Genomic DNA, 27,746 nt, shown 5'->3' with positions numbered 1-27,746 from the left:
GTAAATGTATTTTCTAGTTGTTCACACTTGTGCCTATCAAATAAATAAAAAAGGGATTTTATCTTTTTTGAAAATGGGCATAGGATGTAACATAGAGGAGGTGAATGTTCCACCGTCCGCCTGTCAAGATGATTCTGTACAGCAGCACTGGTTTATGAGAGAGTCCCAGTGCTGTCCTTGGAATATGAAATATCTCTTTTCTTATGTCACTTACGTTTTAGAACATAAACATGAAAACATATTTCAACAGGTTTCATTACAAACTAAGTTCATTATTATTGGAGGGGGGGATGGTCGATGGTCAGATACCTCAGGCACCTCAACAGTGTAACACCACACGTATTTGAAGTAAATATGCAAGTCCCCTGGTTCAATCTACATCTTAGGCTCACAGTTTACTTACCCAAAGTTAGAGGACACGTTTTTGTATGAAGTAGAAGCCATTATTCCTCATCTTTTATCTTTGGACCTGCTACTCAACTTCATAAAACCTTTTTATGAAGATTAAGGAAAAGCCTCGGTGGGCATACATCACTGTCACATGAGTCAGGCTGACCGCTGCTGCTGTTTCATTTCACCAAAGTGACATTCAAACTACGCTCCTCACCGTCAAACTGTCCAAGTCTGCCGTAAAGGCCATCCACTCCCACTGAGCGGTGAATCCACCGTGCAGCGGTAAAGATCATAGCGAAGGCTAATATTGTGACAGGAGAGAGGGAGGTGAGCTGAAAGTAGATACAGCGTGTTCAAATAAGATTATGGGCTGTGTGTGTCCGTGCCAGATGTTTCATTGGAGGCACTTCATGAGGTGTGTTCTCCCGGTGTTTATTACATTAGAGGGATGTAAATCTCCTCCACTTGTCTGGACATGGCCGTGGGGAAATCAGTATGCACAAAGCAAAAAATTCAACATGCTTTCTAAAGCTAGGCAAAAGAATGGTGTCAAAAGCAAAAACGTAGCATAATAACAGAGTTAATAAGGTCATTGTGTCTTTGGGCAAGACACACCCAAAACTGCTTGTATGAATGTTGTGCTTGAGTGAGTGATTGATGGTATCCTGGATGGCCAGACTAGTCTTCCTAGTCTCCCACTAGCTCTACTTCCTCTCTGCTCTTCTTACATTTACATTGCATAAGCTTTTGCAGGACAAACTACAACCTACTTCTCCCACCGTGAGTAAAGCACTGTCCATGTTCCAAGGGAGAGAATATAACGATGGGTCCCGCTCTAGTGCCGGTATTCTAGAGCGCGGGGTAAACTCCATGTAACAGAAATGTGATAAAAACACCAGCATATGCGACCCCAACCACCAACAACAGTTGTGGAAAATATTTCAGTCGGTAGGAGAAAAGCATAGGGAGGGGCCACGGCTGGGCGAACTCATGGTCTATCTGTATCAAAACAAATAGGTGGCTTACGTAAGTGAAAAAGAATAAATAAAATCACACAAAGGAGTGACCAACAGCATCATTGTATGCCGAATCAACAGACAATTAAAGATGAGTGAAGCTATAAAGATATCTCGGAATGCTAAGAAGTGTGCCCTTCTCCTGCATTTGAGTGACATTCTACACATGATAAAAGTGTGATTAGATAGTCAAAAAAGGACAGTGGAAATCACTGGCTATGAGCATAAGTGACTGGCTTGCCAAGGCCAAGCAGATTGGTGATGGTTAGAGCCACTGAATACGTAGTGTAAATGAAAAATAGCCAAGTAGAGTTAGAGGAGCTTGTCAAACTTGCTGTTCTTTGATGTTGTATTGACTTGTTTTTTGTTTTTTCTGGACAGCACTTCATGCTCTATCTGGCTGTTGTAAAAAAAATGTATATATATAATTCCAATAGATCATTATAAAAAAAGAAAAGAAAAGAAAAGAAAAAAAGAGTTAAATACTTCTGGATTCTTTGGCAGGCATGGAAGACAATCCAGTTGTGCTGATTTCCAACTTCCAGTCTTGCTAAATGACCCCCAAAGTAAACTTCAGGCCAATTATGTCAGCAACACGTGACCAGGGACAGATTATATAAAGTATTCCATCTCGATTAACTAAGGCCTATATTGCACATTTTCTATGTAGCCGATACTACTTTCTATTTTTACAACTTGTGCTGCCAGAGTCTAAGCTAAACCTGAAAACAAGTCAACTTTGGTTTCGTAAAAAGTCGAGTTGTCTCCTAAAGCTGATCTCATTTTGCTTCTTGGAAAGACAACAACAAAAAAGTTCCCTTGGCTTTTGTCTTCCAAAACATTTAAAAAAAAAAAAAAAAGTTCAGTCAGAGATATTGATTTACAACCACCAGGCATCAAGTTTTTGAGCCAACAAAACAAAGCGCTGACCATGACCGAGAGCGTCCCTCCAACAGCAACCACAGCGCGCCTCCCCGGCCAAGATCAATCACTTTTCGTCTGCCAAGTGTATAAGCACCAAACCATTCCTCATTTCCCTAACAGGAAAGGTTGACTTTTTTTTCACTGTAAGATGAACTGAGGTGTATTAAGGTTTTTAAAATAAAAGAATTAGGCTATACATTTAACTAGAGTTGTTTTATGTACTTACAATTAGCAGTTAACAGCAATACTTTTATTTTTAATTAATTTTAATGTTGCACTGATAGTACATTTGTCTTAGTACTGTAATACTCAAAGTATAACACACAATGTGTTTTCAACATGCTGTGCTCAAGTAAAGGATTCTGCCCTGACATTAATTGTAAGAAGAAATACCGATTTCTTTCAATATATAGGCCTAGTTAAAAAAAACAGATCACTAATAAGCGGATTCGGCATCTCACCGAGCGCAAAGCATGCTGGTCCAGGTTACAGGTCAGGCCTACCCAGATTGTATCCCAAACTGTTTACATGACCGAGTGTGACATAGATATTGAATATTTTGAGCGTTAAAAATCGATGTTTTAATAGAATTCTGTAAGAAACGGGGACACAGTGTTACTGGGAAGAGAAAAAGAACTCGTGGCCCTTGCTAAACCAATAAATAAATAAAAAACAGTTGTTGTATTAAGTAAATACAACTTCTACAGAGGGACAATAGAGAGCATCCTGACCAGCTCCATCACTGTGTGGCACAGCGCCAGCACTGCCTCCTGCCGAAGGAGCCTCCAGCGCATCGTGAGAGCGCCGGAAAAGATTTTTGGAGCCCCTCCCCTCTCTATTAAGGACATGTACTCCACCCGTCTCACCCGCAAAGCCGTCAAAATCGCCAGGGACCCTTCGCACCCATCACACAGTCTCTTCAAGGTTATGCCTTCAGGGAGGAGACTGCGGAATGTACGGGTCAGTTCCAGCCGACTGAAGAACAGTTTCTTACATAAGGCCATCGGGAATCTTGAATCTTGAATCTAAATAGACATATCAGTTACAAATAGCATTACTAGTTAGCTATATGTCAAACTTACTAATATAATCCATTCGCGTCTCGACGTTCTGGATCTCTGTGAGGTTCCTTTATTGCACTCATGAATAGAGCAAAAAATGTAGCTTCTTTTGAACTATGGATATAATCTATGTTATGGACAATTTGGACTCGAAAACCTGATATTGTGAACTTTGTAATTGTACTGGGTAAATTATTCACACATGTAAGTGGAAAAATGCCACTCCTCTGTTATTATTTTACAAACTACTTCATGTCCTTAAGATGTGCCTCACACTTGAATAAGAAAGCCTCATAAATTTATCAAGATGTTAAAGTCTTTACTATTTTAGATGGATGAGCCTTGCCTTGGTGTGCCACAAAATGGAAAAATTCACTCTACCTAAAAAAAAAAAAAGGGGAATAGAGCAAAACTCGATAATGAATGCGAACCTGGCATATCGCCGTAAAACAACTTTAAGCGACGTAATAGTCACTAAAAGCCGGTTGTTCTACTATGATAGTGTGGTTTTAATGGGCTTTGTTGACACCGTGGGTAGGTGTGAACTTTGACCGGAACATTACCCCGCATGTGTACTGACAATGCTGATTTGGCTTATTTAGGATATCTTTTGCCAAACGCATTGCAAGACTGAGCTATGCTTTTGCTTTTGCAGGTGTGCGCTTAATCCCAAATGAGTCTTGTTTAATGCTTGTTCTAATCAGCTAAGCCTCCTACCAGACATCCCCATTACTTCATTTTAGTCATTTTCTTCTCACTAAACCTCTTCAATCACATAAATCTCCAATGTAAACACCGTGAGCGATGTATTACTTGAAGTGTAACCACATGCTCTCCACTACAGTAATGGATTAAGGCATTAAAGTGCAACTCATTTCTTTCTGCGCCCACATTCATCCCGGCTAATCAATGGCACGTCTTTGGCTCGACAATAGCGCAGCTTCCTGATCATTCCACTCTCCTTTGATTCAATATGTATTAGCGTTTAAAAGTTATCGCGGGTTAATATTAAAGATGGAGATTATAAGGGAGCCGTGCCTGCTAAAGGTCGCTGCCATCAGGCCGAGTGACATCTGAAGAATGGTAATGTGCCCGGTTCGGATATAGCTCAATAATTAAAGACAGTTTATTCAAAGGATGGAACAGGCATTGTGTCTGGAAAGCTTTTAACCCCCAGCTCCATCATCACTGAATCATGATAGGAAATGATTGGAAATAGAAATGCCAAATCCTTCATAGAGTAGTGCTTCCTGTACAGCACATACTAGTCGGCCTCTCAGGAGTTTCTTTGAGGGTTCTCCATTTATAAAACCGTTAGAGAGGCACCACAAAGTCAAAACTCTATGGTGTGTTTTAGTGTTGATGTTATCTTAACCCTCTAAAAAGCAAACCGGCACTCAAGCCAGATATGTGACCTCTTTCAATAGTCCTCTAAGAAAAGATTTTAACAGCTACATTTCCTGTTACTTTTTTCCAGCTTCAACCTGCAAGGCTTTTAAATGACAAGTGACACGCTTTAAAAAGTATTGCCATAGAAAGTGTTTGAAAAAGAATAAAAGGGAAAAACAGTTAAACTTACCGTAATTGGTCCATCCATCCATAACTCTGACTATTTTCTTAAATAGCAACCTGTCAGCGCTAAATGAGCGGTGAATGGATGGGAGGATGAGGGGAGAGCGGGCAGTTGAGGACGGCTTTAATGTGATGGGGTGATATGCAAAGTTTCTGCCGCTTGTGTAAACTTTATGCGTTGTAGCATGATCGGGCTTTAATGCAATGACCTGCAAGGAGCATCTTTCCTATTGTTTTGTTTTGATATTGTTTCGAAGTGTGCAAATAACAGCTAACCAAATATATATTTTACCAAAAGAATAAACCTGATTTGATTACTTTGTGTCTGGAGCTCATTGGAAATGATTATTGGCAGATCATTTATATTCAGTCCTGCAATAAAATCTTAAAGGTGCATTATGCAACTTTTTATAAGAAGAAAAAAAGTTTATATTTGTGTATTTGACCCAGTGACAGTATGAGTGATCAGCATGGCAACTTCACTTTCCATTACGGTGGTCTTTAGGACGCTCCAGGATCAATTGTTTGGAAAGTTTTCACGGCTGACGGACCCCTCACCAGAAAACCTACAAAACAAGTGATCCTGGAGCACCTTAGAGACCACCATAATCGAAAGTAAAGTTGCCATGCTGGTCAAATACGCATGCAAATCAACCTTTTTTTCGCATAAAAACGTACATAACACACCTTTAACAATCATCTCATTTTAATTCTGTTGCGCTGCTGGCCCCCATATAAAGAATTGACTCTGTGCATAACTTAAAATCATGACAACGCTCAACAACAGGAAGTCACCAAGAAATGACTTCCTGTTTCAATCCAGCACGCCAAAATAAAAGCACACAACTCGAATCATTAATTTGTTCACACATTTTAAGTGTTTGTTAATAGTTAAGCAGAAATAAAGTTGAACTAATGAACTGCTGAACTAATGAATAACATGATGCTTTTATTTTGGTGTGCTGGATCAAAACAGGAAGTCACTTCTTGGGCGGTGCTGTTATGATTTGAAATTATGCACAGAGTCATTTGCCCCCACAAGCAACCACTTGTATACACCTTTTGAACAAATGTTTTACTTGGATTGTGTGAAAAGAAAATTATTTAATTAACAAGTAAACAAAACTCCATCATGCACGCTGATGGTCTGTATCGAATAACTGTTATATTCCAAGACAAGTAGCTCTTTACCAGATTAACGAAAGCAGGAAATTATGTGAAACTCCAACATGGTTCCAAACCAAAAAACAACAACATTCTGATTCATGAAAATTCATGAAAAAAAATGGCTTCAGGGCGCTCTTTTCACATGACGATTCATGATGTGACAAAGCAAGTCAAACAGAGTGCCGCATAAATCAGAATAAAGACATCCACTGCTATAAATATCAGTAGATCACATTTAATAGGCCGTGCTAATCAGACAGAGACTCAATGACACTAATGTGGGAGCCGGTGGAGTGTGCTGACCAGGTGCTTGACCCTGACACTGCGCGCGATGAAGCGTATTTACGACATATAGGGCACATATTGTCCTGACAAGAGCTCCAATGGGACTGAGGCTGAGGCCGTGTGAAGAAAGACCCTGCGATGGGCAGTGTGTTCTGCCCTTCGGATGAGACTCATGACAAACGCACCCATCCAGTACATATAATGCAAGTTTCTGTCTCCTTGAGGATACTCTGTTGCTCTCATTAAAATACACAAAAATAATTTGTTCCAGTATAAGCCATCCGGAGAATTGCGCATAGCCTATTCTGTGTCGTCATGAATGCGTGAAAAATCCATATCCTTAGAGCGGCCATCACTCAGATTGAAATACGCAAAAGAAGCAACAAATGAGCAACGCAGATGATTGCAATTATCCACGTGAGGGGGAAAGTTGGTTGGCTATAGGACAGGTACAACACATGGCGCCCCGGACCGGCCCACCATGATCTCACTGAGCGCCCGGTTCAGCATCACAAAACTCTCTCCAGACAGACTGCTTTATAAATGGCCTGAGTCACCGAGGCAGGCCGCAGTTTATGGCCTTTCACTGATTTGTCTTGGTTAATTGATAAGAGCAGATGGCTACGGCGTGCGACTCTAATCATCGGCTCGCAGCATCCTCCAGAAAACACAGGACTTTAACCATTGCGAATTGATGGTGTTTGATTAAAGAACATGCTGCATCCGAAATGCGATTGCTTGTTCATTGAAACCACCTGAAGTAACCGTCAGAGGTCAGTGCGCACGGACTCTCTCTCTCTCTCTCTCTCTCTCTCTCTCTCTCTCTCTCTCTCTCTCTCTCTCCCTCTCTCCCTCTCTCTCCTTCCTGGCAAGTACCTCTATTCCCTAATGAAGTCCACGAGAGGAGAGCATTAATAATGAATCCAGAGCTATAAGACTGAATACATATTTCCGCTTTTGTTAACCCGGTTTCAAAGAGCCCCCCTTCCCACCACCACCCGTTCGTTTTGTGGATATTAGATAGACGCACAACACTGTAGGTGCTTCCCAAAAAAAAATCAATATGCCAACTTCATTCCGTGACGGGGACACGCTGCGCTGATGGATGGAGCGCAGTTTGACCACACTGAACCTTGATGACAATTAGCACTTGTGAAACTGGTTTTGATGGAACCTATACTTTAAAAGCCCAAACATGCGCTTACAATGTTCAATATCACACTCTATGTCCAAGTATGTGCTCAAGCGCACTTTAAAGGCGAATCAACACATGAAGGAAAGACCAATTAGTGCCCGGTCGCTAATTAGTTTGCGCGCAATCCTCCCGAATTCTGGACACTGGAGGCAAGAGACCGTCAATCAATAGGTTGTCCAAACAAATGTTAATTGCATTGCATCCGTCGGCTAATTGAATAAAAAAACAGTCGCCCTGCTTACCCCAACTCGTGAAGAGGCACAGAAAAACTCCCCAGAGATCCATGTCTCGGTGCGCGCTGATGAATCCTTCACTTTACGCGGAACCGTAGGGGCTACACTGTGCGTTCTCCCGTGGCGGCGGACGGTGTCCTACTGCGGGCTACATGTGGAGGATATAGCACCGGCACGAGTTGAACAACCTGTGAATACAATCCCGCTGTCTTCTCCGTGAAAGACAAATAAAGAGGGGGGTGGGGGGGGGGATCCACTTGCGTCACAGTCCCGTTACAAGGCGCAATAATGTGAGAGGAAAGTTGTCGTGCGTACTGCGCGGAGCGGGGAGAGTGGAGAGTGGAGAGTGGGGCTCGCTGCTGGAAAGATGCTCAGCGCTGAATGAACGGGGGATGGAGGGAGGGGGGGCAGCGGAGGGAAGGGGCTAAGAGTGACAACAGGGAACAAGGCGTTAGTGTTTTAACCATACGGATGAAAGTAATGTGTGTTTGTGTGAAGCTGCATTTGTCACAACTATAACCAGGGATGCTATGGTGATGATGTCACACGTCAATGGCAGACCTTCCTCATTCGCATCTATGAAGAAACATCTTATAAACCTCCAAGGGAATGAGCGCCATGAATCGGTTTACTCTTGCTTTGTGAAAGAGAAAGAAAAAGCAATATCAGAAATAGCCTATGATTGAATAGGGACAACATGCTTGATAAAATGTAAATGAGTCAAGGCATCATGGAATATGGAGGGGAACTGAGGTGAGAAGTGGTCATAGACATAACAACAAACGAGAAACTGGAACAGTAGACCACAAACATGCAAATTGAGAGGGAAAAAAATACTGTTGTTGAAAGTTAGTTAAAGTTACCAAAAGGGAAAGACAAGGCAGAAACAGTGGATCAAAGCCATGTGAAATGTAGCCAATTATAATCTGAAAATGCAATAAAAGTGAGAGTTTTAAACTGTAGCTTAAGAACCTGTGGCATTTCCTGAAAGCACTCTGAACATGAAGAGCCTTTCAAACAATAATGCCTGTAATCTCTGTAAATTATAATGCGAAATGACAAAGGAGAAAAGCAGCGCACATGCAGGAAAATGTGCCAGGTTAAAACGGAATGAGACTGCCGCTGAATGTTGCTTTTTACAAGAACAAAACGCTTTCCCTCACACCCTCACTGACATGAGGGCCCAATGGTTGTCACTGTAGCATGCCAGGCCTTTGTGTTGCTCCTTCGCTGTTCACTCACTAGAAACGGATGCTTATTGATTTCCCCCCCCCCCCCCCCCCCATGGTGTGAATATAAGTTTGTGTTGTTGTTTTTTTACAGTTCCAGAAGCCACTCATATATAAGGGTGCGTCAAGCGGGCCGATGTGCATTTGAAGTTTGTTGACTTGGCCTTTCAGCGTGTCTCCATCGCGACCGCTCCAAATGGAGTTTCCATGTGATGCTTGCAAACAAAGCTGCTGAGGAGTAGATAACAAAGACTCACCATGTTGGAACAGCGTGAGATTTACTGTATGTGTGCGTGCTCCGGGGCTCCAAGAGGATGATCCAGCTGAGGACAGACTGAAGAGCCATTCCCGCTGCCACACTGTTATCTTAACTGCCATTCTACGCCACTTACATCAATTCTAAATGTTTAGTGCTATTACGCTTGTTTCAAAGTTTTTCGCTGAGAGCCTAAATTGGAACTGTAAAATGCCTTTACGCCTGGATGACTGTAATTTTAACTCCCTAACAAGCTTGCTAGGAGGATATTTAGAACAATATACTATGCATTCTTCGGGGACTCTCAGTGCTTAAACATGGGGAGATAGGCTCCAGAAATGCTTTATGAATCTATAAAGCGCTCCCCCAGTGCTTTAAGGAGCCTCCACTAAAGGACATATTTGCAATCTGCATTTGTAATTCACGTCAAGTCAAAATTCTGCATGACCGAAAAGACTCCTTTGACATTTTAGTGTGAATTAGTGGGACGATGGTGCATTTTCTGTTTTAAGCAGCAAGTTGTTCTCAGGGGATGTGTGGATCTGAGGGCTTTGTCTTTGTTGCCCTGAAATTAGCTCAAATGTAACTATCGCAAGCTGATTCACCCCTTTATTTAAAAATTATAGCTGATATCCCTCCAAAAGCTTTGTCGCAAAAAGGTAAATATTGCGCTATTAGTCACTGCTTCTATGTCAAGTCTTCCAATATGCAAACCGAGCCGTGCTCACACACAAGAGATACACACAGCGCTCAGCTCTGGCAGCAGGCAAAGGCTGCATTGATTTCCTATTTTAGCGTGCTGCAGCGGTGTGGACACAACCTTAATGAGGGATTAGTTATTGTACCCGTAATCATCACTGTGTCAAAGTGCCAGAAATAGATGATGAAGAGCCGCTTTGCAAATATTTGTTGGACTCATTTGGTCTCCGGGCTGATTCTGCCAAATTTTTCACTTCCAATTCATGCAGTCCAGGCCTTGTGGTCCAGTTTGCTCGTGTGTATCAAAGGGGACGTTTGATGGATATTTCTGTTTTTGTTCCAGGACGCTTTAGATCTCCTTCTTTCTCATCGAAATGAATGCTTTTATTTTACTTCCCCCCCTCTATATTTGACATTCACTATATGCTGCATAACTCGGCATATAACTTTTGGAATTTACATATAAATGTGAAATGTTACAGAGGGCATGGTCTTTCAAAAGTTCAAAAGTATAGCCTCCTAAGTATGTTTTATTTTTAATTATTATTTGAATGTCAGTGGTTCTAACAAATAAGTGATACATGCTGAGCTGGGAGCCTTTGGAGGGTGTAGTGGAGTAAACAATAGCAGAGATCAGAAGGGAATAACAGTGACATTTACAAAGACACAATGGCTTTATGTGGCGGGAATTTTTAGTACAAAATAGTAATACTGTGTTTGCTTTGGAGTCACTTCAGAATAGCAGCATTCACATAATAACAGTGACGACACTTGAACAAGGTCAGTACAACACAACAGGCTTTAATACAGGACAAGATAGTGATGTATATTGTAAGAGGGGGTGAAGAACACGGAGAGACATTCAGCAAATTGTAGCGGTAGCGAGTCAAACTCACAGCACCAGTGCAGTTTGTGTTTTAAATAGGATACCGTTTGTGTTTTAAATAGGGAATAGTTTGTGTTTTAAATAGAGTGCAGTTTGTGTTTTATATAGGGCACAGTTTGTGTTTTAAATAGGGTACAGTTTGTGTTTTAAATAGGGTATAGTTTGTGTTTTAAATAGGATACAGTTTGTGTTTTAAATAGGGAATAGTTTGTGTTTTAAATAGAGTGCAGTTTGTGTTTTATATAGGGTACAGTTTGTGTTTTAAATAGGGTATAGCTTGTGTTTTAAATAGGGTATAGTTTGTGTTTTAAATAGGGAATAGTTTGTGTTTTAAACAGAGTGCAGTTTGTGTTTTAAATAGGGTATAGTTTGTGTTTTAAATAGAGTGCAGTTTGTGTTTTAAATAGGGTACAGTTTGTGTTTTAAATAGAGTGCAGTTTGTGTTTTAAATAGGGTATAGTTTGTGTTTTAAATAGGGTATAGTTTGTGTTTTAAATAGGGTATAGTTTGTGTTTTAAATAGGGTATAGTTTGTGTTATAAATTTGGTATAGTTTGGTTTTAAATAGGGTATAGTTTGTGTTTTAAATAGGGTATAGTTTGTGTTATAAATTTGGTATAGTTTGTGTTTTAAATAGGGTATAGTTTGTGTTATAAATTTGGTATAGTTTGTGTTTTAAATAGGGTATAGTTTGTGTTTTAAATAGAGTGCAGTTTGTGTTTTAAATAGGGTACAGTTTGTGTTTTAAATAGGGTATAGTTTGTGTTTTAAATAGAGTGCAGTTTGTGTTTTAAATAGGGTACAGTTTGTGTTTTAAATAGAGTGCAGTTTGTGTTTTAAATAGGGTATAGTTTGTGTTTTAAATGGGGTATAGTTTGTGTTTTAAATAGGGTATAGTTTGTGTTTTAAATAGAGTGCAGTTTGTGTTTTAAATAGGGTACAGTTTGTGTTTTAAATAGAGTGCAGTTTGTGTTTTAAATAGGGTATAGTTTGTGTTTTAAATAGGGTATAGTTTGTGTTTTAAATGGGGTATAGTTTGTGTTTTAAATAGGGTATAGTTTGTGTTTTAAATAGAGTGCAGTTTGTGTTTTAAATAGGGTACAGTTTGTGTTTTAAATAGAGTGCAGTTTGTGTTTTAAATAGGGTATAGTTTGTGTTTTAAATAGGGTATAGTTTGTGTTTTAAATAGGGTATAGTTTGTGTTTTAAATAGGGTATAGTTTGTGTTATAAATTTGGTATAGTTTGGTTTTAAATAGGGTATAGTTTGTGTTTTAAATAGGGTATAGTTTGTGTTATAAATTTGGTATAGTTTGTGTTTTAAATAGGGTATAGTTTGTGTTTTAAATAGAGTGCAGTTTGTGTTTTAAATAGGGTACAGTTTGTGTTTTAAATAGGGTATAGTTTGTGTTTTAAATAGAGTGCAGTTTGTGTTTTAAATAGGGTATAGTTTGTGTTTTAAATGGGGTATAGTTTGTGTTTTAAATAGGGTATAGTTTGTGTTTTAAATAGAGTGCAGTTTGTGTTTTAAATAGGATACAGTTTGTGTTTTAAACAGAGTGCAGTTTGTGTTTTAAATAGGGTATAGTTTGTGTTTTAAATAGGGTATAGTTTGTGTTTTAAATAGAGTGCAGTTTGTGTTTTAAATAGGGTACAGTTTGTGTTTTAAATAGGGTATAGTTTGTGTTTTAAATAGGGTACATAGGGTGTTTGGGTGGCTCACAACTTACAGGATCTTTGCTGTTCAAAGATCCTCCCAAAACGCTTCAGCTGCAGCAATAACAGTGGAGTTACAATATCCAGGTGTGTTTGTCCAAGAGAAATCCTCCCATTTGTCTTTCAATTACAATTCTAACTGCATTCCCCCGTCATCTTAATTGCTTTTCTGTTTTGCTTTTTTGCTTCATTTGAAGAATCACAGCTCTCTGTACTTTCTGAAGACACGTCTACAGCTTTTTTTCGTGTGCCGGAGAGTAAACAACTTTCCCCGGCTGGTGTATTTGTCACTCAGAGCACGCTGCGGTACATACAAAGTTTTAATTTTCGTCATATCAGTTGCTGCATTTTGTTACTCTGCCGCTGTCACTCAATCACCTGGACATGTGGAGGGGCTGAGGAATGAAATCCCAGCAATTCCTGTATTGATTTCTTCCTCATTGACTTGTACATACTGTATGCGTTTGCAGGGAGACAGCGGCGTATGACTACCCTTTGAATAATGTGTTTGCTAGAGAAGAAGGAGGAAAAAAGTAGCTCATGTTGCACACAGTAATGAAGGGGCTTGCTGACATGTGTTGCAGGGCTTCAGTCTTCGCCTCTCGTAGAGCCCATGAGAGGTGAGGACCAGGGCTAACGTGTGGGTATGCTCCGAGCCCAGTGATGTCATGTCTACTGTGGATGGAAACACTGCAGCGGTTGTAATGGCCTGACCCCTGGGACACTTCCTTCTCTCTCCAGCTTCCTGTTCCCAAGAGATCAGTCAGTCAACGTGGGAGAGACTTCCAAAAAGCTGGTCAGAATGGCATGGGGTTGCTTTTGAAGACGCCTTTGAGCACCTGTCAGTCTTTGGGGTATTTTTTCTGGCAAAGTATTTTGAATTGTTCTAGAGAACCCAGTGTGCTTCAGGCATATTTATCCTTAATGTTCATATAGCAGGCTAAAGACAAGCAAATCCAATTTTCATTTTATGGGTATGCTTTGCTTTAGTCCCTTAGTGGGGAATTTTGTCTTGGACATATGTTGCTGTTTCAAACACCTCCACGAAACAATAATACACCATAATAAAAGCAAAAACCCAATGGAATGGAAGCTTATTTGTAGCGCTTTTCACACGACACAACATCATTCATCCTGACCTCTTGTAGATGTTTTTAGTGGTAGAGGAAACTAGAGTATTGCAGAACATGCAAACTCCACACAGAAAGGCCCCGTCCAGGGATCAAACCCAGGAGTGCTAACCGCTGTGCCACCGTGCCACCCAATGACAATCAGAAATGACAATAATGACTTATCATGAGGGAGGTTAAAGGCTTAGTCCTGATGGTTTTCTTTGGTCACACCAACTGTCATTAGAGGAGTTCCCACAAGATTTAAAGCTTAGTTTAAGACCGCTCTTACAAATTTCCAAACCAAACCTAAATGCATGATTTTACTGCGGATCACATATTGGCGTGATATCCCTAATGCGCTGTTGTATCAAGCACAAATGGTCAACATGGACCTGGGACATGAGGCTGCTCTTATTATAAGTACCCAGGTATGATGTTACTTGCTTGATCTATCCAATATTTACACTTGAAATAAAACTATTGTAGTTGTTTTATCTTATTTTAAGTAAATTTAAATGTTTCATCTAGTTTTGAGTGAGTTCTTTTATCTTAATTTAGATGTAAATATCTTGCCCCATGGACATATTTCTTGAAGTTACACTCTCACATAAAGGACAAAAGTGCTTATTTCAAGATTACTTTTTGCAGTGTGTTCCTTAAAAGGGCAAAAGGGCAGGAAACCCCACCCTTGCGGGGCGTCCTGACTGGGTACGAGCCTCCATAGTGCTCCAGAGCCTGTCAATCATAGACTTACAAAAACCAGCGTGGTTAAAAAATATGATTTCTACCCCAGTGAAAGCCCGCGGATCCCGATAAGTGTCTGAGGGCAGCAAAGGGAGGCCTTTCAGAAAAAAATATGCTTATTTAACATTGCTTACGTCAAATTTCAGACCCAGGCAGTCAATCATGCTCAATCTATTGAACTTGCAAAACTTTTAAACTTACAGACCATCACAGGCCACCGTTTTTCCATACTGAGAGATGTTCTTACCTGAGCTTAGACAAGTTGATGCGTACCTATCTGGTCTTTGTGCGTGCCTGTGGAATACCTTGGGCGCTTCAAACTCCCCCCCCCATTGGAGCCATAGGAATATGCAGGGAGAGGCCAAATACTAACAACATCTTTGGTCATTTTGCGTGACTGAGGGCGCACACAAAGACCAGACAGTTATCAACTCGTCTAAGCTCAGGTAAGAACATATCTTAGAATGGAAAAACGGTGTGTTCGTCTACATATTTCACACCTTCACAATCAACATATTGTATCGAAACATACAGTGGCACTCATAGAGTCTTTTTTGCTTTGTGCCAAATAGAGCTCACGCAGTGCCAGACTAAGTGGCGGGCATCGATACAGACTCTCCCCGACAACAGATGGTGCGTCTCTAGGTTATGTTACAGCTGTGTAAACCGATGCCTGGATGTGTCTTAAAACTGATTCTGACCACATGGGCATTAGAAAAGGGCGTACTCAGTGTCTGTATGTGTGTGAGTTCTCGGAGAAAGCAAAACTCTTGTGGATTAATCAAAGGATACAATTTGAATAGCCTGATGGCAGCTAGGTGAGGATGAGTACCACATGCATGCTTTGTCACAATGGAAAAGCTGTGGCTCGTTTTCACTTTCTGGAGAGGTGCAAATCTGTAACGCATGTGCTCGGCCAGGCAGCTTCCATGCTTGTTCGCGGTGTAGCTGTTAATAGACACAAAAGACACATTCGTAGGTGCCAAATCGAATTTGAAGTGTTTGAAGTGTGATTGAACATGGAGAGTGCAAATGTGCAGGTTGAGCTCTAAAACTTGAAATAGTGTGGGAAAAGTTCAAATCCTCTTATAGTTCAAGGGTAGGGCTGTAGTCTGTACCTGTATTGCGTAATGTGCATCTTTTTTTTATGCAGGCATTATTTTTCCTTCTTTTGTGTCTTCTTTTGATTTTACAGCCCTACTAAGATGTCAAACGTTCTCTTTGTGTTTGAGCGGCTCTATGGTGGGTCTATGAAGGTGAGGGTGTTATCTCAAAGACACCTCAGTGTCTTTCTGACTCTGGAGGTGGCCAAAAATAATCATCCAGCACCTGGATCAACAGTCTGAGCACTGGTGGAAGCTGCTCATGCTTGGTGCGGAAGAGGTTTCTGCGTGTGGGCGTGAGCCACTGTTCGCCTTAAAGTTCGAGGAAGTTAGTGCTGAACATGTCGTTTTAAGCTGAGCAGATGTTCGTGGGAAGTGATGCAGCGCTGAAGCTCCACTCGTCCCTCCAGTGTTAACCTCCGCACAGGCTTTATTTGTTTTCACTGCTGCGAATGTACAATGAAGAACTGGATTTTAAAACGTATCCACAGCAGCGAGTAACAAGTTCACTTTTTTTTTTTCTTTTTTACTGGTTCGTTGTCAGTTTGATTGTTGTATTATGTTGGAGACTGTGTTGTCATAACCACCTGTTCTTTCACTACTTAAAAAAAAAAAAAAAAATTCAACCCTTATTTAATCCCACTGAGAATTGAATAACCTGTTTTTCAGGGGAGAACTGGCCCAAGAGTGGACTTTTTTGTAGGTGTTTTTTTGTGTGTTTTGGGGGAAATGGGGATTTTCACAGACTACTGACTATATAAACTCCCCTTTTTGTTTTGAGTGTCCAAAAAAGCGCTATACAAGTCTGATGTACTATTATTATTATTATACTGACATTAGCCACCATTACCTTACGTTCATAATTAAGATTTTCTGAATAAATTCCTAATCTCTACTCAACAGTGTTCTCTGGGTTTATTTTTTATTGCCTCCATTGCATACTACGTCTGAACAGATGTCATGTTTGCACTGAAAGTTGTGAAGGAGGAGCTCTTTCTAACCTACTCTGGACATGCCTGTTCTTTTTTCTTTCCAAACAATAATGTCACAGAGAAAAACGCTTTTGGCGGAGAGGTACAGAACTTTAATCAACCCTCCTAAAGAAGAGGCCACTCACTAGAAGGTGGAATTTCTCTCCGGGATTCAGAAATATCAGCCAAAATAGTGTATTTCTGTGACGGGCAGATTTAACTGAATCGAAGCGTCGTGTCTTCTGGGTTTGCAAAATACCCCCAGAAAATACTTTTATTTCTCACAAAAAAATAGTGCTCCATAGTGGTAGAGGTACAATATATCATATAAATGCCTATAGTTTACTTTGGGATGGCTAAAATAGCATGATACTGATCCTTTAAAACTAAAGCTTTTGACCTGACAAGACTCAACATTTAATAGAATTTGTGTGTTGGAGGTGTTTAGGCTCCTGTCTTTGGGGTGACTTATGTCTTAAGGTGACCCCTCGTGGCCTGTGCGCTGGCGGGTCATTGATGTTGCATATGCCAGTGCCGAATGTCCCTCTAGTGGGAATAACACAATTAGCCAAATTAGAAGACAGAACCTGCTGGGGTCAAAGGTCAGGGGGTGAACTCGGGATGTTTTCCAGGGCTGCTTGTAAAACAGCCCGGTAGCTTTGTTTTTCCTAGAAACCCATTACTCTTTGCCGTTATGTGTGAGCAGGCCGCCACGCATTCATTTCTTACTTGTCAAAGACCAAACAAGGGGCTGACTACACAAAACGCACACATGGCGTAATTTCTTAGGCATCAAAAACATAGCTGTCTTCATCACCCAGTTCCCATCATTTCCATAATTCATTCTATCTCTTGCTCTTTGAAGTCATCAACACTTTCATTTGGACTCAAAGCAGCTGAAGTTGCAAATCACCCTGTGTCTTTATTTAATAGAATACAGCGCAGAAATGTGGCCTCAGTCTCGTGCATGGAAATGAACTGCAATTTTAATGAGTTTTGGAGGTGTCAAAAATTAAATATTTGGACTTGTGACATGAGACTATGCTGTGTTTTTTTTTTTTTTTTTTTTTTGTGTGACCTGCTTTAATTATTATATTGAACAGAATTTTGAGTTTGTTATCAGTCCAACAAACTCAGCTGGACATGCCTTGATTTTGATTGCAGATGCTTCTATCACTATGTTTACCTGCAAAGTCTAATCCGACTAGGCTAAAGATTCAACTCCAATCCATTTTCTCTCGAAACCTGTCAAACCAGTCCCGGCCAGCAAGGGGTAAATGGCTATATGCACCATTTCCAGTTCACCTTTGCTATGTTTTTAGCAGAGAGCTAGCCCATTTAGCAACAAATTAAAGGGCTTTCAGACCAAACTTCTGTTTTGGGGTTAACTGTGATGTCCTACCGATCTTTAACTAAACACTCACAGTTTGCACCAGAGTTTCCCCCAGTGATTAAGCTCAAATCCACCTAAAACACTAATAAAGAGGCCGATCGGCACTCGGCTGCAAACAGCTAACGTCATTTGACACTATGCAACAATAGGCTATGGCTCTTTGTGGAAGAGAATTGTGTAATAAACTCACATCCACAATAGTTAGCTCTAATCCTGTTGTGGTCTGAATAGCTGAGAGATTCGGCTTTCCCTTCGTCATGTAACCACAGTGTACGTGAGCAATATCCCTTCTCCAGGATCAGAAAACTATCTCTGTGAAAAACTCATTTTCTGCAATCACATGACATGAGGTGATGATGATATGTTATATGATTATTGTGTGTATTTTTCAACAAAAAATCAGAGCAAGGTCTGATATTTTGTCTTTTCTGCCATAGGAAGCTTCCGGGTGAGGAGCTCAGTTACCCGAGAGGAGCTCGGAGTAGAGTCGCTGCTCCTTCACGTCGAAAGAAGCCAGCTGAGGTGGCTCGGGCATCTGTTCCGGATGCCTCCTGGTCGCCTCCCACGGGAGGTATTCCAGGCATGTCCTAGTGGGACAAGGCCTCGTGGAAGACCCAGGACACGCTGATGGGACTATGTCTCCGAGCTGGCCTGGTGTCGCCTCGGGGTCCCCCCAGAACAGCTGGAGGAGGTGTGTGTGGACCGGGAAGTTTGGGCATCTCTGCTGAGACTGCTGCCCCCGCGACCCGGCCCCGGATAAAGCGGAAGAAAATGGATGGATGGATGGATGGAGGAAGCTTCCAATGACTCCTGTAGCAAAAAGTAGGACGACGCTGTTTCAAAGATTCAAAGACAATGCATTATTGTTGGTAGTAAACAGTTTTCTGTGACACTGGGTTGTGTATGGGCCTGTGTGTTTGCAAATAATCTGAATGTGTGATGTTTAAAAAAGAGATGTTGGTGGTATTGTCCCCATTGGGAAATATGTCATGCATTTTGTATGATATGATAATAATTATAATAATGCATTGGTTTTTTTATAGCACTTTTCTCAAAGACGCTGTACATTGCACTATTCGTTTACTCCATATTCGATGGTGGTGAGCTACTATTGTAGCCACAGCTGTCCTGGGGTAGACTTATGGAAGCGAGGCAATCAGTCTGCGCCATCGGCCCCTCCGACCACCACCACTCACTCACTCACGCACTACATTCGCTAGGCTTCCTGGTGTTCCCAAACGGTCTCTCATCGAAGTCCTGCCAGGCCCTTCCCAGGTCTGACGGGATTGGGCAGAGCAGAGGCGGCCTGATGTATTGTGTATGGAATTATTATCTTATTCCTTGGGCTAAACCAAGTGATGATGCACTCAGTATGCTGCTCCATAGGTTACATAGGAACATGTCTGGTTTATACCGGCCTGAGGTTTTCATGAATTTTTCACTCTATTTTGCCCGATTGTAAACTCCATGTTTTGTGCAGTATATCCATTACCCCATGAAATATAGATGAAGGTTATGGCAGAGGGATACCACATATTCAGCTTCAGCTCCACGTTACAAATTCACACATCATTTCTGTGTCTGACCACAATTATGAATTGTTTACTCACTGTATCAAGAACATCAACAGCTACATTTGTGGTGTCTTAAATTGAATGGCTGAATCTATGCCCTTGCCTTCGATGAACTGATCTCATGCTGGCTGTCAGCTTGTATTATTTGATCCATATTGTTGAATAAATGCAACTCCATTTCTAACTTACATTTATTAGTGCCCTTCCATAATGTGCACTAAAATATGTATCACATCAGCGAATGGACAATGTGTTTTCTAATCCCATTGTGTCACAGGTCTATCATCCATTACATTAGAAAGTACTAATTGGATCTTTAAAAAAAAGAAGAAAAACTACATATGAGTATCACCTGATGAAGCCCAAAGTACCACCCGCGGTACATGTTCCACAGTTTGAGAATCACTGACATATTATATCCCCAACCTCATGCACTTTCATTACAGGAGAGGAATGTCTATTTAAAAGTTTTTGACTTTTGCACAAAAAGTAACAGAAGTCTGAGGGCGAATGATATCAATGTTAAACTGTATGAAGATGCATCTATCAGCCCTTCAATGAACTGGCTCCCCTTTCAGTTAATTAATCAAGTTAATTTTTTGTGTGTTTCTAACTCTACTGTGCTGCACTAGTTTTAAAACCTCATAACCCCGCTCAACATGCACATGCCACTCTAAGTTATGGGCCAATAATGGTGTCATTGTCATCCCTTAGACACTTTGCATTCAAAAGCCGCACTGTATAATTCAAGTCAGCTTGTGAGGGTACTGAGTGTTTCTTATTCACCATTTCTTCCTGTTTTCTAGTTTTGTTTTCCTTTAGATACATTTACATTATGCATTGTTACAGCATCACAGCTAATATAAGTTAAGTGAGTGCGGTAAATGTAAAAGGTGTGGAGGCACACCTCCCATACATCTCCACCAGTTACAGTTACATCTTAGCACCAATAGTGAACAAAAACAAAATTGTTTTTAGCTTGTGCCAAATGATTTCAGTTTGTACACTATATTACACACTCAGGATATGCGCTGTTGTTTCTCTTGTAAACATCCTGTAAAACTCGGTGACCGTTTGTCTTTGCAGTTGGTGATGTGATGAATTACTTAGAGGAACAATATGCAGATGTGTCCATTTTGGATATTAGATGTCAAGATCCTTCAATGCACAGTGAGTGATGTGTCAGCTGTACCTTTTAACTTAATCATCTATTTTAGAGAATAACAGTTTCATGACTCTTTATCAGTCCCCTCTTTACATATGCAGTAGCAAACAGATGTTTTTGGAAATCAGTTTGTATTATTTTTCTCACAAGCATATGAGCAAGGCGAAGCGCAGTGGCTCGTATACAGCAGCAGACTGACCTAAGCATCCCAGAGGAGCAAATATTTACATGCACAACGAAACATTTAACTGTTGCAAAAAATAATAATAGTAATCCAATAGTTGGAATAATCAAATCCATTGTTCTCTTCCGTGTCAGTCACTGTCTCCTTAAGAACAAAGGCATTGCCTCTTACTACACAGAATATTGTATGCTATGCATTTTGAAATCTTATCTTATCACATTAATGCTTTGTATTGAAGCATGTAGTTACTCAGTCAGTATCATTGCCACAATTTCACTGAAAGCGAAAGAAGTCAAATTTCCCGCAAAGTGCAATTTTAACAGGACATCCAAAATCCATCTAAACCCACACATTTTGATTGGGTGTTATTAAATTTCGTGGATGGCAAATAAATAAATAAAAAATGTTTTATTTTTTATTTATTTGCCTTTTCCATTGTAAAGCCTGGAAAAGGCAGCAGACTTGTATATTTCAATAAGTTAATGTATTATTGTGCCTACTGTCTGGCAACTCATCCTTTTGTTGTTGTTATTGGCGTCTTTTAGGTCCATTAAGGCTGGGCATACAGTCTGTATGAAATACACAATAATAAAACTACTTATTCATTCATTCATTCATTCCAAGGCTTTTTGGTATCGCTTTAGATTAAGGTGTGCATTAGTAATCATTTTGGGGTTAGGGTCTGGGGTTAGGGTTTTGGGGTTAAGGTCAGGTTAGGTTAAGGGTTGGCTATGTTAGGTTAAGAATTGGCTATGAATAAGCGTATTATTAATGATCTGTCAGTATGTTAAAGGAATAGGCCACCGTTTTTATATACTAAGATATGTTCTTACCTCACTTTAGTCGAGTTAATATATCCCCGTCTGGTCATTGTCCGCGCGCTCTGTCACGCAAACGGAGCACATACGCAGCCTCTCCCATATGTGACATAGCTCCGAAAAAGCTCACGATAGAAGCTACCAAGCTCTTCCACGTGTTCCCTATTTAAATAAAGTTACGTGAAGTGTTTTCATGCGAAGTATATTTACACAGAAATGTAACGTGTCGATTTTATAAGCAAATAAAAAGGGGGACTATATTGTGAGGCGTAATGATACGAGGAGCACAGCGTCCGCGTAGTAACTCCTAAAGACTTCCCCCCGCTCACTTCCGTCAATAACCTTTAGGAGTTACTGCGCGGACGTTTTACTCCTCGTATCATTACGCCTCACAATATAGTCCCCCTTTTTATTTGCTTATAAAATCGACACGTTACATTTCTGTGTAAATATACTTCGCATGAAAACACTTCACGTAACTTTATTTAAATAGGGAACACGTGGAAGAGCTTGGTAGCTTCTATCGTAAGCTTTTTCGGAGCTATGTCACATATGGGAGAGGCTGCGTATGTGCTCCGTTTGCGTGACAGAGCGCGCGGACAATGACCAGACGGGGATATATTAACTCGACTAAAGTGAGGTAAGAACATATCTTAGTATATAAAAACGGTGGCCTATTCCTTTAACAGATAAAAGTATATTAAGCCGTATGTTAATACTTTACAAGCATATTATTAATGCTTTTTACCCACTCATCCTGAACTTGGTGCGCAACGTATCAACAGTTTTTCTGCCTTTGGCCTTGCCATGTCCAATATTGTGACATGAGTGGTCGGACTTTTTCTCTGCAGAAATCAGCCCTACTCAGAGTAGACTGTCCATATAAACTGAGTGTGTCCTTGTAACCTTGTCTTCAGCCATGTTTTATTGTACATTTACTGTCAAGGTTCAAATGTGCAGGGCTTTCGACTTGGCTACCAATTACATTAACCACAAGTGATATTCATGGAAAATCTTTCACGTTTGTGTGCTTTGTTTATCTCTCTGTATATTTCCCTAATGATTAGCTCCTCTTACATTCACATCGATGTTAATCAGGATATATGATCCAGTCAAGTGTGTGTGAAGGCTTAGCAAAGCACAGAAAACCACAGCAATTAGCCCCATGCATGTAACACAACCTAAACATGTCGACTTGAATATAAAGAGGATCTAAAACTGTCTCTGCAGCGCGTACAGTTGGATAGAGCACGAGGTAATCTGAGTCACATGTATTAGGGATGTTATAGAATCGGCGTCCCTGGACACATTGTACAAATAACATAGCGGGCTTGTTCAGCTCCATGGGAAATGTGTCTGTGTGTCCGGTGGGAGCGTGAGTGAATGGGAAGACTTGGGATCCGCTCAGCTGGAAAAGGATTACATCCAGTGGGTCTCGCGGGGTGGACACAGATGCCGCATTGATCCTGATGATAAACGCTCAATGGCCGCAGCCTCCAGCCAGTGTCAGGTTGCGCTACGGAAATGCCAAGGAAGACGGCCCGAGACACGAGGAGCAGAGAGGCATGGATCATCTGCACCGAAGCCCGCGCTATGTGAAATGAGCAGAACTAATGGCACCACTAATTTGCATCATTTCCTCGCGTTGTAATAGTAATCGATAAATGTAGACTTAATGAGAACCAGGCCTTTAGATGTAGGTCAGCTTGTCAATGTGTAAACAAACTTAGGTGCTGGCCCCCATGCTAATCTGCACATGGAATCAGGATCAGAACAAGTTTGCTGAAGATATTTCGACTATAACTCAAGGACAGGCCACCGATGTTAGTATGTGTGCGTGTGCTGCATCATGTCTCGCACTTGTCAGAATAGTTTAGTCTGTACACTTTGTATAACGTTTTTAATTCACTGAATATTCTTTAGTCCTGCTGTGTGTACCAGGCCTAAGTCGCATAATTGCACAACTGTTTAAGTGCTGGTATTGATGCAGTAAAAAAAAAAAAGGTTGGAGCCCGCTGATCTAAAATGTACAGAGTGGGATCTGCTTGGTTCTGCTGAGTTCAGTTTCCTGAAGCACTTGTGTAAATAACTGTCAGTTTCTTGCATATCCCGGTCTAATGTGAGAGCTTCAGTCCCGCAGACCCTTAGCAGACCCTCAAAAATCCAATGCCATGTGTCCAATGACAAAATCCTTCCATAAACTATTTTAACGATCATTCACTCAACCTGTCCATCACCATCTCGCTTCACTCCGAACCGCTCTCCATTTCTGACAAACCAGCTGTAAATGTTTCCTGTCTGCTCTTACCTTCGAGACACTACTGAAACAAAAGACACCTGTGCGCTCTGACCACAAAGCCACAGTGTGCGTTTGAGTGTGCGTGTGTGTGGTCACCCGGCGGGAAGACCCTCTGAGCTCAACCCTTTTATGGGCGACACAAGATGCTGGAAAAGGATAGAATCCCCCCGGGGCTCTCTCCTGCCGCGGTGTGATTGGCGCAGCGTGAAATGACAGTGCTGTTTGTATGAAGGGGAGTATGTGGCCACCCACCAGCGGGGGATTGAGCGGCTCTTGTGTTGCGAGGACCACATCGGGTGCGTCTCCGTGGAGGGCCGCTGATTGCCTGCAGCTCCACTAATTGATTTAGTGCAAGGTCGGAACCTGAGTGCCAGAGGGTAGAGGGGGAATTTCCTGTTTCTACATCTATAATTCAGCGCCTTCCTGTGTGTGCATATGTATGAACATGACAGACACAGTTAGCCAGTCAATTCTTAAAGATTTTTTACTGCTGTCACACTACACTCAATCCTGAATGCCAAAGATAATGCAACCCCTGACTTCTGCACAATGTTTAAATGAATCAAGAGATAAACAATGATTTTGGAAAACAAATTAAGAAAAAGGTATTTGTTTTCTCTCAAAACAAGAGATGATTTGTGAATGTGAGGAAAAATCCTTTGCATTTGATGGACACAGACTTTCCAAGGCTCAATAGGGGAGGGGACTATTCAAAATGATGGGTGGGTGATGTATCAATCAGATCATCTAAGGAGGCAAATAAATACAGAGGAGAATGATAGTTTATTTTAATTACCTTATAGTATAGACCAGGGATCTGTATGGCCGGGGTCCATAAACAAAAGCTCTGGTAAAATATGTTTTAATTGGCAAAATACTATTGAGGAAACCTTTTTCAATAAATGAAGAATAATGAGCTGAACTGTAGCCTCATTAAAACAGTTTACACTTGTATTGCACTGTACAAGCCTGTGTCACAAGTTTCTGCTACACTGTAGTCATTATTTATCCATCCACACTCTGTGGTGGTGAGCTGCTATTGTAGCCACAGCTGCCCTGGGGCAGACTGTCCATTTACCACATGGCTGTAATGTGTTGTTTACTGTATATTCTGATCTCTTATTATGTCAGTGCCCTCTGCTGGACACGTGTGAAATTCTTTGCTTTTTTTTGGTATTTATTTTGGTTGGCCCTTAGTGGCCTAAGTGAGCATTCTGGTTATTTCTTTAAAAAAAAGTCAGGGCTCTACAAGTCAGGGGCCATGATTGGTAAAAGCTCTTCAAAAATAGCTCGATTCCACAAGTGAGTGCTGGCAAAACGGGCCGCCTGTTGGAGACCCCTGGTTTAGACTCTATCTCGTAAATTTGTATTCATTTTTTATTTATTTTTTCATATGCTAAAATGATGAAACCAATAAAGTATCTGCAACTTGATACTCCAAGTCTGTAAATTTTGTCCCATGGAGGTTTTTTTTTGAATAAATTGTAAACAATGTATTGAAAGCCACATAATTAACAGGGATATTAAACATTCTTTTAAATCCCATTTGGAACTATAGTGAACACAATATAATGGCCACTGTTGGCTTGTTTATGTGCTTGGCTAAACTGTAGGTGTGTCTGCAAGCTGTCCAAACCTCACTGTGCCAGCACTCCCCACTGTGTGCTCCTTTTGAAGGTCGGACGGCTTTTCCCATTTCACTCTGGTGCCTATACCCAAACCACTGCACTCCAGCCTCAACGCGTGGTCGTATGGAGAAATCAATCTACTGTTTTATCCATATCTCACAATTAAGCCCAATTAAAAGCTTAGTTCTGAACCATTCCTGCAGAGTTTGATGGTGCTTTTTGTTTTAGAATTGCTTCAGGCTATACTGACCCTCAACTCCTAAAGGGTTGAAATAACAAAGTCATCAGAGAAAAGTGACGGTATCTGGCACTGAACAACAAAAACGGTTAAATAAAGTGTAAATAAATGTTTTAACACTCCAAGTTTACCTATAAGCGCTTACACTATAAAGAAGCATCTGTCACTTATGGCCCTCCATGCTGGTGCACTGAACAGGTCTATGCCAACAAATGCTAAATATCTCCAGAGAAAACACAGCTAAATGATGAGATTTTGTTCAGTGAATCCTTATACCGCTGAGGTTTGGCGCTTAATCAGATTTCCAGCTTGCACATAGATACATCTTTGGGCCCAGGTGGATTTGGGGGCAGGAATTTCAATACTTTTTCAAGGAGGAGTAGAAATTCAGATTCAGCAGGAACAGGAGTGATTAGAACAATATTGTGCAAAGAATGTGAGAACATCTGCGTCACCTGGGAAATTCAGGTTTGGGATCAGTTTTGCACCTGCTGTGAGCTTCATTACAGTCCTATTAAATGTGTGAAAGTCTGATTTTCATGAAGATAAATACATGATGGAAAGCTTAAGTCTTTGCAATTGGAATTATTAGAATCATGTGTGTGTGACAGGGCGCCTGTCGCGTCCTATTCCCGGTTGTCGGCAAAAAAGTCTAAAGTCGTTCTCTGACACCACCTGGCTGACACGCTCTTAGATATAGTCCAAAGTGTTGGATTTATGTGTCAAACAAAGCTAAGGGGCAAAAATAATGTTAATTAAATATTAACTATTTATTTCAAATAGAACAAGTGTTATCAGTGGAGCTCCCCTTGCTTCATTTTTTACATACATAAAAGAGAGTAAGTATATGGAGATGGGATGTTTACTTTCAAGCAGAGCCTTAACTGTTAATCTCTATTGACAAACCTGTGTGACCATATTTGTAGCTTTGTTTAATTTATTTGTTCTTTCAGACTGGCGCGTTGTGGGCAATCTATTTTACAGCTATGATCAATTTTACCATTCCTTCATAAAATGAAAACGCCATTGAACATATTCCGTCATCCGTACATTCCAAGTGCTGTGAATGCCTTTTGAGGACTCCTTTCTACACAAATGATAGACAGGTATTTTGTATTGTATTGGCCTTCACTTGAACATGTAATATGCTGAAATGCATAAATGATAATGTGAACATGGAGAAGGCACTTATAAGCTTTCTTTCTTCGACCTGCTCATTTTGAGCTTTCATTACGATGTAATGATGAGATTTTCAAATCAAGATTGTACGGCTCAAATAAACTTTCACACCTTTCATTTCTTCTGTTAAAAAAAGGCTTACTTATATTAATCATTTTAACTGTATATATTTAAGAGTTGTGCTGCCCTATGAATCAGTGAATAGAGCAATATGGCATGAAGTTTGCAAAATCTTTTAGTAAACAATAGCAAAATTCTGCCCATTCCACAACATTTCTCAATAAAACCTATGGGTACGTAGTATATATAATATGTCAGAACAGCTGCCAAATGTGAGTATGATGAGAAGTAATGGAAGTTGAAGTTAAGGTCATTGTCAAAATATAGCAGTACAGCTTAAAAATCACATATATGAAGCTAAGAAAACACTGAAAGCTCTGTTGTCGAAACTTCTCCTGCAGCCCACCCTCACATGTGCTTTATTAGGATCTCCCAATGGACACATAATGAAGCTGCCTGTGGGACCAGTGCTCTTTTATGTGTAATCAATGGAAATTTTGTGGGCCTTAAACAAGAGCACAAAGAGACTGGTATCCATATACCCCCACGTCTGTGTCCGCGGGGCATCAGAGAGGGACGAGGCAGTGTATTTCACTCAGGACAAAGGAAGGAAATTCACAGATGGGGAATCATGGGCTTTTGAATATTA

General features: G+C 40.7%; 1 protein-coding gene across 1 annotated transcript in view; it reads right to left on the bottom strand.

Moving 5' to 3' along the window:
• Nucleotides 1-8,190, bottom strand: part of gfra4b (GDNF family receptor alpha 4b) — a 43,565-nt gene extending 35,375 nt beyond the window's left edge. Inside the window, exon 1 of the mRNA XM_079556354.1 lies at nt 7,856-8,190. Coding sequence (XP_079412480.1) covers nt 7,856-7,898 — 43 coding nt within the window. The 5' untranslated portion in view covers nt 7,899-8,190. The remainder of the gene's footprint in view (nt 1-7,855) is intronic.
• Between the last annotated feature and the right edge of the window lie 19,556 nt (nt 8,191-27,746).

This window comes from Gobius niger (genome assembly GCF_951799975.1).
Source record: "Gobius niger genome assembly, chromosome: 5".
Classification (NCBI taxonomy): domain Eukaryota; kingdom Metazoa; phylum Chordata; class Actinopteri; order Gobiiformes; family Gobiidae; genus Gobius; species Gobius niger.
The sequence above is the reverse complement of the archived record's forward strand: the minus strand, read 5'-3'. Positions and strand labels throughout refer to the sequence as shown.